General features: G+C 39.0%; 1 protein-coding gene across 2 annotated transcripts in view; it reads right to left on the bottom strand.

Annotated features, from left to right (window-relative positions):
- Positions 1-14,078, bottom strand: part of LPP (LIM domain containing preferred translocation partner in lipoma) — a 448,510-nt gene that overhangs the window by 333,889 nt on the left and 100,543 nt on the right. For both annotated transcript variants that reach the window (XM_065876726.1, XM_065876727.1), the window contains exon 3: positions 12,838-12,960. In XM_065876726.1, the coding sequence (XP_065732798.1) occupies positions 12,838-12,960 (123 nt within the window). The remainder of the gene's footprint in view (positions 1-12,837; positions 12,961-14,078) is intronic.

Here is a 14,078-nt window from a genome sequence, read left to right as displayed (position 1 = left end):
AGTTGTCCAGCTTGTTTTTAAGAGATGACATGTTTTTGCAAGGCTGAGGAAGTAGTCTCTTTCTGCTTCACCCTCACACTGTTTCACCTATAGCCCTTCTCAGTGTTCATCCGAGTTCTATTGATACTCGTAAAGACCATCTTCCAAGGTCATTGAAGGTTCCTGTCAGTAACAGTTCTTAAAAAATCACACATCTATACTAGCTATTATAGCAAACAGCACAAAACCATTATTGAGGCTGAGTAGTTTGTCTTAGACACAGAAACAGTCAATTTGGGGGCCTGGAATAGGACCAAGGTCTGTCTTTCCTTCCAAGTTTTATATCAGGGAACAGAAAACTCCAATCCCTATGACCAAGAATGAGAGTACCACAAAATCTTAGCATCATTCAAATCAATTCTCCCATCTGTTGCCTGAATTCTTTTCCCAGCGTTATTGCCAAACTTCATTTGATAATGATGATGGCGGTGAGAGCAACAGTAATAAATGTCATTAAGTGCTAGATAGCGTATCCACACATTATACACACACCCATTATTTCACGTGGTCCTCATGTAAACTCTGAGATGTATTATTAACTCAGGTTAATAACCGAGGTTTTAGAGAGTTTAAATAACTCACTTGGTAAATGCCAGAGTATCATTTCAACCAGCTCCAATGAAGGCAAACTTGCCATTTTCTGAGGCAGCCTGCATTGAACTTCAACTGTCTTTATTGGTAGAAAGGTACTGTCCTTATACTGTATTGCCGATTCCCTTTCTTGGCCTCTAAATATTAAGCTTTGTTCTGCTCTCTGGAGCTGCGTAGAAGTCTGTTCCTATCTGCAGAGATTCCTATCCAAGTAAGGATGGAAAGCACAGACAGCTTCCACAACATCCAGGCTGAGTTCTACCTCTTCCTCTTCCAGAAGCATTCTATATGTGCTTCTTTCTTAGGATGTATAGTCTGTGCTGTAATTGTCAGGTTTGTATTCTCCCAATAGACTGTGAGCTTCTTTAAGGCGAAGGCCATGCACAATTTTATCTATGTATTCCAGGCACACTGCTTGATATAGAGCTTTATTTGTTAAACTTTTAAGTGAGATATAATTTACATACCACTAAATCCACTCTTCAAAAATGTACAGTGTTCCTTAATATATTTATATCACTATCTAATTCCAGACTATTTTGATCATTCCCAAAATAACTATTGTCCCCACTGGTAGTCACTCCCTATTCTCCCCACTCCTCAGTCACTGGTGGCCACCAGTCTTTCTATATATATATATGTTAGCCTATTCGTATAAATAGAATCATGCTACATGAAGTTTTTTGTGTCTGGCTTCTTTCATACAGCATAATTTTCAAGATTCATATACGTTATAGCATGTATCAGTATTTAATTTATGATTAAATAACATTCAATTTTATGGACATACTACATTTTGTTTATTAATTCTTCAAATGATGGACGTTTAGGTTGTTTCCACTTTCTGGCTATTATGAATAACGCTGCTATGCACATTCATTGACAGGTTTTTGTGTGGATATGTTTTAATCCTCTTGGGTATGTAATTAGGAATACAGTTGCTTGATCATATGATAACTCTATGTCTAATCTTTTGAGGAACTGCTAGACTTTTTCTAAAGTGGCTGTACCATTTTACAATCAACCAGCAACGCATGACAATTCCAATTTCACTACATTATTGCCAACGTGTTACTGTCCGTCTTTTGTATTATAACCATCTTAGTGTGGGTAAAGTGGTATCTCATTGTAGTTTTGATTTGATTATTTCCTGGATGACTAATAATGCCAAGCATCTTTTCCTATGCATATTAGCTTCTTGTATATCTTTGGAGAAATGCCTATTAAGATCCTCTGTCCATTTTTTAATTGGATTATTTGTCTTCTTAGTGAGTTGTTAAGAGTCTTAATATATTCTAGATACAAATCTCTTATCAAATATGTTACTTGCAAATGAATTCTCCCAGTCCATGGGTTGTTTATTCACTTCCTTGATCGTGTCATTTGAAGCACAAAAGTGTTTAATTTTGAAAAAGTCTAATTTATCAAAAATTTTTTAGCCATTTGTACTTTTGGTATCACTGACTAATCCAAGGTCATGAAGATTGCTCCTATGTTTTCCTCTAAGAGTTTTATAGCTTTACTCCTGATATTTATGTCTTTGATCCACCTTAAGTTAATTTTTGTATATGATATGAGGGAGGTGTCCAACTTCATTCTTTCACATGTGGATATCCAGTTGTCCCAGCATTATTTGTTGGAAAAACTATTCTTTCCCCATTGAATATCTTGGTATCCCTGTCAAAAATCAATTGCTATAAATGTAATGGTTTATTTCTGGACTCTCAATTCCATTCCATCATCTTATATGTATACTTTATGCCAGTACCACACTGCTTGATTCCTGTAGCTTTGTATTAAGTTTTGAAATGGGGTAAACCTCTTCATTTTTTCTCTTCAAAATTGTTTTGGCTATTCTGGGTCCTTTGAATTTCCATATGAATTTTATACTTCACCTGCCAACCTCTACAAAGAAGAAAATTGGAAAATTCTGACAGGAATTAAATCTGCAGATCAATTTGGGGATCATGCCACCTTAACCATATTGTATCTTCCAAGCAAAGAACCCGAATACCTTTCCACCTATTTGGGTCTTCTTTAATATCACTCAACAATTCAACAGAGCTTTTATGTTCAGTTATAATCAGTGAACAAAAGAAAAAACTAAATAAATGAGTGAACAAACCAATCAATGAATAAGAGAGCTCTTACTAAAACATACACAATGGCTACCTTCTCAAATCGCATTTCCCTTTTCAAAAAGCCACCCTTTACTACTCTCAGTTTTCAAGCTACATTTCTGTCTTTTCCTCACATTTTTGTTTCTTGGTTTTTGCTTTTTTTTTTTTTTTTTAATAAATTAAGGGCAGACGCACCCACTAAGCAACTTGAGGCAGAGGCAGCAGCACATGCATGGCAGGTTTCCGTGAAGATTTTCTTTTCTTTTTTTTCAGAATGGATATTTATTTATTTATTGGCCCCCTCACAGCATGTGGGATCTTAGTTCCCCAACCAGGGATCGAACCTGTGCCTCCCTGCAGTGGAAGCAAAGGGTCCTAACAACTGGACCACCAGGGAATTCTCACATTTTTGGTCATAAATTTTATAGTTTCTTTCTCTTTTTTCCATTGATATGATGCAGTGTAGTGGAGAGGTGATGGCTGAATGATGCACCTCCATTCACACCTTTCCTTCAGAAGGTACTCCAGGAAACTTGTGCTAACACAGCTGCCAGCACACCACCCTGAACCTCCCTCTTTTGTTTCTCCATGCGCTGGTTATGAGGTCTCATCTACAAGTAGACTTCCCTATAAACGAAGTAAAGCAACATAATTTTTAGCTATGCTAGGCTGGCTGATGAGAAAAGGTGCCCTACAATTAGGATTACATAGAGTATTATGTCATCCAGGATGCTATTTGTAAAATCTGTTCCCTGGCTTTGACTGCCTTGGTAAGGATCAATCCAACATCGGCCATTTAGGAAATAAAACAGCACTCTGTGTAGGCTGGTGGCAGAGAGAGCCAAGGGGACTCCTTACTACACCTCTAGCAGTACCTGAGAAATAACAATTTCCAGTATTTTCATATAAGTAGTACAATATCAAGATGGAATTCAAAACAGTTCAAGACAATTTACAAATGATTCGGTTAACAGGCTTACATGTCTCACTACCAGTACTTCAAGCTTTCTGAAACACCACATTTCTTAAAAGGAACAAATAAATATTCTATCTCTTTAGCCCACTTTAATTCTTTTATTTTACTTACACAAGCAGAATATGTTACTTTAATGGATCCACTGTTTACCATCAATATAAGCAAAGAATCCATTTAGAATTAAATTATCTCTTTAAAATAAGTATGAAGTTTACATATTTTTAAGGATGTTCACAGGGACATACAGATAGAAAGTTTATTTCCATTTAAAAGCACAAGTTAGGTTAAGGCAATTAATTAGTTGTGAAAGAGCTTATAATTGGCATACACTTATATCATTTCAAATATCGTGTCAGGAAGTATCAGAAATAATGTGGTAAGGAAGGAGATGAATCATAGGGTCTCAAGCAAAAGTCGTATGATAATTCTGCAGACTTTTGCTTTTTTTCTGAGAAAAAGGAAGCATATATCAGCTCATCAGCCAGGTAACTTTTTGTCTCCTATCATTGAATTCAAAGCATTGATTGTGTTGATCTTTGTTTCAGGCAACACTGAGTAACATGAAGGTCTTCTCTTTTCAGCAGTTCCTTAGAGGATGCAGAAAAGAACTTGATATTTATTTTTATATCAACCCAATAATAAGAGAAGAGTTATAGTATTGAATTTTAACCCCAAATAATATCATCTTTTCAACCAAGTGCATTGCCTTCAAGTGATATAAGGCAGTGCAGGGGTAAAGGTAGAAATTTTAGCTGATTCAGCAGCTACCATTAAGTTGTCCTTATAAAACTCATTTGCCTCAGCTGTACTATTTTTTTATTGGTGCAAATACCTGTTAATTATGGAAAAATCAGAAAGCAGTTATAACTATGTCATATACTAACTTGATATCAATTCCGGAGTGGGTTCTCTAGCAGATTTCTAGGGTGTGAATCTTTACATCATTATTGGATTTGATGACAATATTTACTTATTTATTCAGCACATATGAATTTGTATGTCTCTTGTTTGCCAGGAAACGAAAAGATAATCTTGCCTCAAGGACTTCATACTCTGGTATTTAACACAATTATATTTTTACTGTTCAAGCTTAAGGCATTATGCACTTTTATACTGTCTCTGTAAGGTATACTCTGTGAGGTACAGTTATTAAATTTTTACTTTATATTTGAGTAATTTGTGATTTAGAACAACAAAACATAATCCAGTTCTATTCTGTGGTCTTGAACCCCAATATGACAGCACAGATTAGGTGCATGTCTGGGTGAGGGCCCAGGACCTCAGAGAGGTCAAATTCACAGAGAGGCAAATTCTAAAATTCACAAGTGGCCCTGTCTGTACTTACAGATGAAAATTATACTTACTGGCTCAACAGCAGTAAGTGCCCAATTTGTACCTTTTATTTCAATAAAATTCCCGTTTGTAGTTTTATGTAAACCGGGAATATGTATGTTCAAACTATGAAACATAACAAATTAAACTTTCATATCTGTAGTTGATATATTCACTGAAAGGCGATGTATAACTTTCCTGGTAATTCTTGCACACTGTGAAAGGAAACTTAGCAGTTATACTCCAATGTGGTATTTTGTGGAGAGGACAGACCAGTTACTCACCATGACAAATGGTGATATGTAGGATTGGTTATTAACCACCTCCAACCTTCTGTCCAAAGAGGCCATCGTCATCATCATTATACTTTAGTTTGGCATATAAAGGAAATGGATGTCAAAATGCACAAAACAGTGACAATATCTTATCTGAGATTCAGCTTCTGCTCTTAAAACACAATATTCCCATGTACTTGCCATGGTAAAATCTAATCATCTCGAGTAAAAAATATAGCCGGATTTGTATTTTGTTGTTTATTTGCTTTTAAATTAAAAAAAAAAGAAGAAGAAGAAGAAGAAGGGAATAAAGGGAACCATGGGGTTTGAGACCAAGGCTGCTACCAAAATAGATATTTAAACAGTGGGAGAGGATGACAGAAATAAGAAAACCAGTCCTAACAAGAAAGCTCTTTAATTCTGCAAATGTGATGTGTGCGTCTGCATGGACATAAGGCTAATTATTTCCACTAAGATGCTGTTGTAAAATGGAGAACTCAACAGGCGTCTTTGTGAGTTTCTTTTGAAACCAATGCCTGGATGGAGTGACTAAGTGTAATGAAACACAATCATCTCTGAGCCAAGGTCTTGCAAACATATCACAGCTAAAGGTTACCCCAGGGACCATGGCCAGGGTACCATAGAAGACTCCCCCCCTCCCTGCCCTAGGCTCCAGCAGAGCTGGCTTCTCCTGGGTTCTCTCGGCAGCAGCTGCTTTGCTTACCTTCCTCCTATTTCATTGCTGGGAGCTAACCTACACCACATACTCAGAGCACACCCTTACACTGGGACAAGTAAAATGGGCATTTTTGGGCAAAAGTTTTGTAGAGGTTCAATTCAAGGTAGATCTTCAACCTAAAGTTCCACTCTGAAAATGTTACATTTTCATGGTGCTCAAAACAAGATTAAATGTTAACTTTATTATGCTTGTCACATAAGACACAAACACAAACATCACCCTCGTAAAGAGGAGAAGGAGGTATACATGTTATTAGATGCAATTATATACAATCTAAAAATCAATTGCCCGTCATCAAACTCACGGCATGCAACTCTGAGTCAGCTAAGGGCTCCACCACCTCGACCTCATTGTTACTTAATGTTGAGGCTTCCTGGCAGGTAGAGACTAATTCAGAATAACCCAGATCTTCTAAATATGGGCACCGCAAAGAATTAGATCCCCTGTTCTTTTAAAATGGTATTTTTGCCTCTCTTATTTTATTGGACTCCATTTGGTATCATATATGAGGTTTCTACTATATTTTGACTTTGACCCTAGCTCTCAGAGAAAACTATTAGTAAGCAGACAGTACAGACACATAGACAAATCTGTTTTTCTTTCTTAAGCAAATCACAGTATGCACCTCATTTTGTCCCAGTTGAATATGGGAAGAGAAAATGACACTATCCACACCTTTCCTCTTTTTCAACAGTGTAATACCCAGTTCCTATCTCAATTCCCAAGAAGCCAAAAAAGCAGCAGCAAAGTCCCAGTCTGCAGGAATAGTCTACATCTTACCACACAGTATCAGCATGTTGCAGCCTTCATCTCCCAGTCTGCAGGGATAGTCTACATCTTACCACACAGTATCACCATGTTGCAGCCTTCATCTCCCAGTCTGCAGGGACAGTCTACATCTTACCACACAGTATCAGCATGTTGCAGCCTTCATTTCCCAGTCTGCAGGGATAATCTACATCTTACCACACAGTACCACCATGTTGCAGCCTTCATCTCCCAGTCTGCAGGGACAGTCTACATCTTACCACACAGTATCAACATGTTGCAGCCTTCATCTCCCAGTAGCCTACATGTTTGGGTTGCAACGAGTAATATGGAATATTAAAAATTTAATTCCTAATTAATCTCCCCTGCAGCTGCTCATGGCTTTTGCAAGCTAGAACATGGAGCATAAGAGAACAGAAGATCCATGGCACCATAAGACTCCACCCTGATTATGCTGCCTGCAAGCCCTCAGGCCACATGAATTCCAAATAAAAAGACTTCCATGCAACACAGACACACCTGAAATAATTTCTTAGGTTGCCTCATGGATTATTGCTCCATGAAAGGGACTCAGTGTGGCAGCATTGGAATTTCAATTCGAGATGTGTCCATGTGACCAAACAGCATGTATGTACTCAGTTTCCAAATAGACTAAGAAATTACAATACTTTTAAAATGCTTTAAATGAGAAAGATAAATAGATCATTGATAGCGCAACCAGCATTCAGAAAGGATAAACCCCAAACATTCAAAGACCTGAAGCTTCAAAGTAAGCTCCAGACACAAGCTAGCAATCCTAAAACAAAAATGGGAAGGATTGAGTGGACTGTTGCTCAAAGCCAACATCTTATTTCTTGTAACTCTAGAACAATACGGTATCTCTGCAAAAGGGGAAAAACTGTAGCTACCATGCCCATTTTAGAAATACAGAAAAGGAAGCTAAGACTGGTGATGCGGAGAATTCACACAGTCGGAGCTCCTTTTCGAGAGGTGATCACAGGGAACTGAGAAGATAGTGCTCTTCGTATTGGCAAACTTGGGAGCCTAGACTATCAAACTAGGTCCAACCCTATTCTTATCACTGGAATCGCTCCAATTTTTTTCATACTAGTCTAAATGAGGAGAGTGAAATTTCAATTCCAAAGAAATTTGATTCAAAAATACTAAATCCCCAGTTACAATTAATATACAATATCTGAAAGTTCTTCCAAGTCACCTCGGTACCAGCTCCAACCCTACTAAACTCACTGCAGGGAAGAAAAGGCAGCTTTGTAGTAGGAATTCGAAGGCCAGCACTCTAGGCCTGGTTTTGTCAAGAGAAGGGAAAGAAAATCGTTAAGTCCATGGATTTATCCTTTGTCTTCTAAGAAATCAAGAGAATTTCAATGTGACCCCGTGTGGCTCTTCCCAAGAGTCTAAGCTGTACTTTTACTAACAGTAGAAAGCCAGATGGGTGGGATCTAGACACATACTAATTCAAAGACACTATACTATCATAAATTTTCTGTTTATCTTTATGTTTTTGATCTGTCTACTCCTTTATGTTTCCAAGCTATATTTTAAGGAAAGTACCACAAAAGAGAGATATTTTGGAATAAACTAATTGAAATGCTAAAGGGAACCAAGGTGTCCCTTGGTTGCCCTTAGCATCCACAGGGAACCATTACATCATGGTTCAAGCAAAGCAGAAAAAAATCATTCATCCTACCTCTAACTGAGCCTCCCTGAGCAATGCTCTTTCCCTCTCTAGACAAAAACTTTCCTTCTATAAAGTAAGAGTTTGGCTACATGACCTCTAGGCTGTGATACTCTCAGATCATACTGAGTCTGCAATTCACCCCACAACCACTTCCAAGCTTCTCACACCTGTTTTTCTAAAACCACTCCCTAATACACACATTTTTAAATGATCAGAAATTTTATTGCTAAACACTAAGGGAGTTTAATTGCATGACTCTGGGCAGTGGCTGGCACAGATGTACAATTTATATCTTCTGTAAAACTTGCTAAAGGTGTTACCCTCCAAACCCTCTGTCTTCAGAAACACTGTTGCTACCTGCCCCTCCCCCCCCAAATTTCTCCTTTTACTGAGAGAGTCCTTGGGCATCAAGGCTACTTAGGTATTAAATTAGTGCCTGTGATTTCATCTGCCATTCACTTTGTATTCCACATACCCTATATCATAACTGAACTACCTTATTCTTCCAACAAGGCATTCACTTTCAAATTGCTTGACTTTCTCGTTCCTGTTATCCTCTCATTTGAATCCCATGCCTTTCCCATGACATATGCAGCCAAGGGAACTCAAATTCTACCTGCTCTGTGCAGTCCTCCCTGACACTTCCCTAGAAAAGTATAAAATATAATGTTGATATTCCTATCTTTGATTTCCCAACAATTTCAACATCTGGTGAGTCACACAGTAACTTAAAGTAGCACATCCAACAAAGCCCTTCTTTTGTGTCCCTCTGAATTGTTTATGCATTTGTCTCTTCTGTAAGACTACGGATTACTCTAGATCAAGAACATGCTGACACACCAACCTCTACATTTCCAATGCCTAATCCACAGTGGGATCTCAATAAATGTTAGCTGAATGAATGAAAATGTGGAATGAAGCCGTATTTCCCAAATAAAAATATGGATAAATAAGCAAACAGAAATAAAGTTGGGACATCTGAGAGTGGAAATTGCCCCTTTCGAAAAAGGAAGAAAAAGCCCCATAAAAATCTATTTTCGAGAGCTCAGATATTTTTCAAAGTTGTTATGTGAATAGAGCAACTTTGGACCACTTACTGTACAAACATTCCACCTATATGATCCTTTTCTGCTCAATCCACGAGTCAAAGCAGCCTTGCAAAGGTGATTCAGAGGTGGGTTCGGGAAAAGCACACAACACATGCTTGAATAATGAGAAATCACAGACCTGCCAGCCTACTTTAAGCAGTCAGGTGATTCAACAGGTTCTGCAGTTTGCTTTGGATCAAAAATGGAAACATCAAAATTGGGCAGTAACTGTCTACATTCCTAGGACTTTTCAAGTACCTTCTGTTTACAACACAACACAGTCTACTGCGGACATCATCTTCTCTTAGCACACACTTTTAATATTTTAAGTGTGTGATTATTGTTCTCACAGCATATAATTATGTTAACCAATAAATACTAACATCTAATTTAGTTCCACGAGAGTAAAGATAATTCAGAAGAATGAGCTGCTTCTCCCAATTAACTCTTGCTTTCCTAAATTAGAATAATAAAGAAGTTAGAATGGATCACTCTTTAATTTCTGAACGGAACAGGCAGCTGAAAAGTGGAATTCTCAACCTGTTCTACTTAAGAGTTATCACTATTAATTTTTAAAATTTTTATACAATTTCTAAAGGTAATTTTCCATTTACAGTTATTACAAAATATTAGCTATATTCCCTGTGTTGTACAATATATCCTTGAGCCTATCTTATACCCAACAGCTTGTACCTTTCACTCCCCACTCCTATATTGCCCCTCCGCCCTAATTTTTTTTTACCCTTTGAATATTTTTCTTTTTATGAGAGAGCCATACTCAAGGGACACTGCTACGCATGTGACTGATTAGTGTCCCTGAGTATGGCTTCCTCATAAAAAGAAAAGCATTCAGAGGGATATCCTCAATCCGGTTCTAGAACTTAAAAATCAAACACAGGTCTAAATTCAAGGTCCAGCTGTGTGCACATTGTAGTCATATGTCCTAACTTAGTTTCCTCATCCACAAAATCAGCACACCGTCTATATCTCAGAGTTGAGATATCTGTATTTCACTGAAGTGTGAACAGATGTGAAAGTGCTTTATTTTACAATCAGTAAAGCACTGTGCAAATATCAGTGATCAGGAATTTGTGTGCACAGTGAGATTGCTCAAACAAAACTGTGGCTACTGAATAAACCCATTAAAATGCAGGGGTTTATGGGAGGCATGTGTAGACACAGTCTTAAAGGATGAAGGCTACATTAAGCAAAAACCTCTATGCAGAATCTCCCCAGTGTATATCAGGGTATGAGAACTCAGGAGGGGGAGAAAAAGAGCAAACAAAACTCCTATTTAAAAAGGAGGAGAGGGCATAGAAGTATTTACTCACGAAATGGATGCGCCCAGGGGCAAAGTCAGTGGCCTTGCTGTTCCGAGAAAGTGGGCTTGAGGTATTTGCTTGGGTGGAATTGGAAACATGCTTAACATCAAACTACAGTTTGCTGGAAAACATTCCTGAGACCTGGGTCCATCCTCTTGCATCTTTTCAGAGTTTGTCTTATTTCCTGTGTTCCTTTTTCAGGATGAATCATAGCTTTCCCCTGCTTGAAAACCTTCAACTATCCCTCATTATTTATAAAAGACAGACCAAAATCTTAAACTGGCATTCAAACAAGTCCACAGGCTGTTAGCAGGAAGCCCCCAGGCATGTAGTCCACTTGAAGCTTGCGATGGCCTCGTCTGCAGCCATCACACTGCTTGCAGTTCTCTGAATGCAGCCTGGACCTTCCTGCCCCGCGACTCAGGCTGCTCTCTCTCCCCTCTTGCTTCCAACATCACCGTTCCACCCATCCCTTAGCCGAACGTGCAAATCTTCGGATGAACCTTCTCAGATGTTGCCACCTTTCAAAGAATATCTCGCTCTTTTCCTTGTGCTTCTATATATCTGCCATTGTTGAACTTAGGATATTATAGGCTCCTGACAGATGACAACTCGGTCCTATTTTTCTCCCTTTCAACCTCCTAACAGTTCCCCCAAAAGACCACAGCCCATGCTACCTACCTGCAGCTCAGCACGTGTTTACAGAAATAAAGTGAATTTTCACCACTGACAGGTCTAGTGGAGCCAAGGGTAACGAGAGCTAAGGAAGAGCTGAGCTCTAGTGTGTTTCGCCTTGTGCCCCTACATAGCTGACAGTCCCATCGTATGCCTAGAAAAGGCAACGGGAACATGTCTAAAGAGGAAAGCACCTTACGAAGTTCTGTGTTGAAATGACTGACAGCAGAGAAGCAGGACTGGCTTTTCATCTGTGAAATGAACCATTGTGAATATAGAGGCTGCTGTTGAAGAACTGGAGTGCTGTAGGTCAAGCAAACATCCCACGAGAGTCAAACAACATGGTGACAACAGTGCCAGTCCAAGATCTGCATGCAGAGTCCTGCTGGCTGTCTTCTGAGGACTCACAAGCCCTGAAATTGACTTGCCGTTACTTTCTCCAGACCGGAGGGAGGCAGGGAATGACCACAAGCGAGGTCGGCTTCCAAAATGCAGATAATAAATGAAGGTGCAGAAGAACAGCCATGCTCCAAAGGATACAAAGAAGAACTGATAACAAGGCACCATTTGCATTAAAAAAAAAAAAAAAGATTAATTGCTGTCACCAAATTCTGGTAAGATTGGGGAGAAACTGATATATTCAAACTGCTGGTGCCAGTATAAGCTATGTACCACCCGTGGAAAGAAAAGTAAAGAAGCACTCGTAATCCCCAATGTAGAAATCCCGCTCTAAAAAAACCTGAGTTAGGGAAATAGCTCCAAAGAAAATATACACGAAAATGCCCTACATAGCATTACTTCCAACAAGCAAAAAAGCAAGCCGCCTCGATATCCAACGTAAGGAATTTCTTAGAAAAGATGTAGCCCTCACCCTAAGTTTAACATAGCCATGCTAAGCCATATTTCTGAAGATTATACCAACGTATAACAAAATATCCACCTAGACAAAGCCAGAAAAAGAGCAGGGCAATGGAATAAGAGATTTAATTTTATAACGTTTGTGTATAACACTGTTGGGTTATTTTAAAGAAAAGACTAATCAAATCAATGAAAGAAGTGTTTGTTAACTAACACACGTTGATATTAAATAAAAAGACAACTTAGACCGTTGACTCTGAGAAAATCCAAAAAGAATGGAAGGGATAAAAGAAGCAGCTTGTTCTTTCAGATAATTGCAGGTTATCTGTGGTGACTATTTGCAGATAGCTCTTACCTGTGGAGGCCGAGGCTTGTAGGGGGAGCTGCACTCCAGGTCGGCCAAGATGCTAGTCAATGAGTCGATCTCAGCGTCCAGGCTCGAGCGTCTCTCCTCAAGGGTCTTGCCTCCAGGGTTTCCCTGTGAGAAGCAACACAGTCATGTTAAAAAGGGAAATTTCCAGTTTCCATCCATATCAATCTGAGTTCAAATTTCTCAAGTTATACTGTGACTCTGTCCAAGGTTTTCTGCACCTCATTTCCTTTAGCTCTGATAAAATCTCAGTGAGGCAGGCTGGAGAATCATCCCTCTTTGACAGGTAAGAAAACTGAAATATATGAGGTGATTTTTCCTAAAGTCATACTCATATTTTGAGGATATTCCCTTTGATGAATATCCAAGTTAAAGGAAGTAAATGTCTCCATCCCTGCACTCAAGGAGCAGATCCAACTAGGGACATAATGCAAATTCCACGTTCAGAAACCACTGTATAGAATGATGACATTTTAGTTGGAGCAGGAAAAGGCAAGGAGAGACTTACAGTCCAGGAAGAGGAATGGAATCAGTGCGAGATCAGTAGACTAGGTGTGTCTGTGTCAGAGAGAGATGGCAAGCCCCGAGCGATGCCCCTAAAAAGTGAACTAGAATAAGACTGCTCAGGGTCCTGGCCAAGGGGCTGCAGAGGAAGCATGTGACTGTGACCGCTGATTATGAGCAGGGGGATCTGTGGATTTCATATGTCAGTGTCCCATGTTAGAGAATCCACGTGGAGCGAGCAGCGGGCAATAACACCGCCACAAGGGCATCCCCAGGAAGTGGGAGCAAGCTTAGGACAAACGAGCCAACAGTTTGCCTAGAGCTTAAGGCAAGGAAATAGAGAGTGAAATACCAGGGAACCATAAACGTCGCCCTAGAATTTGGAAGCAGGGTGAGTTAAAATAATTTTTTAAGGTGACAATGTAATAATGATCATGGACATGTGATGAGAATGTGTCTTAAGACTCCATCAAGAGATCAAAGTGAATCTGCAGTAAGGCCCGGTAGGAATGAAATAATGGGAAGTTAGTGTAATTGAATTAACTCTATTGCACGTGTCTAAGGAGGTTAAATATCAGTATAGTGTCTGGAAGAGTTTAGCAAAAAACCAAGAAACCAGAGTTTCCTCGGTGACAACAAAACCTAGGGTCCCTGACAAGCTAGCATTAAAATCTTACAATTCTCCGGGTAAATTTATCTTTTTAATGAATATGATGCACCAG

The sequence above is a fragment of the Phocoena phocoena genome, chromosome 4, assembly GCF_963924675.1.
Source record: "Phocoena phocoena chromosome 4, mPhoPho1.1, whole genome shotgun sequence".
NCBI lineage: Eukaryota > Metazoa > Chordata > Mammalia > Artiodactyla > Phocoenidae > Phocoena > Phocoena phocoena.
Note: the sequence above shows the minus strand (reverse complement) of the source record. Positions and strands in the feature narration are given on the sequence as shown.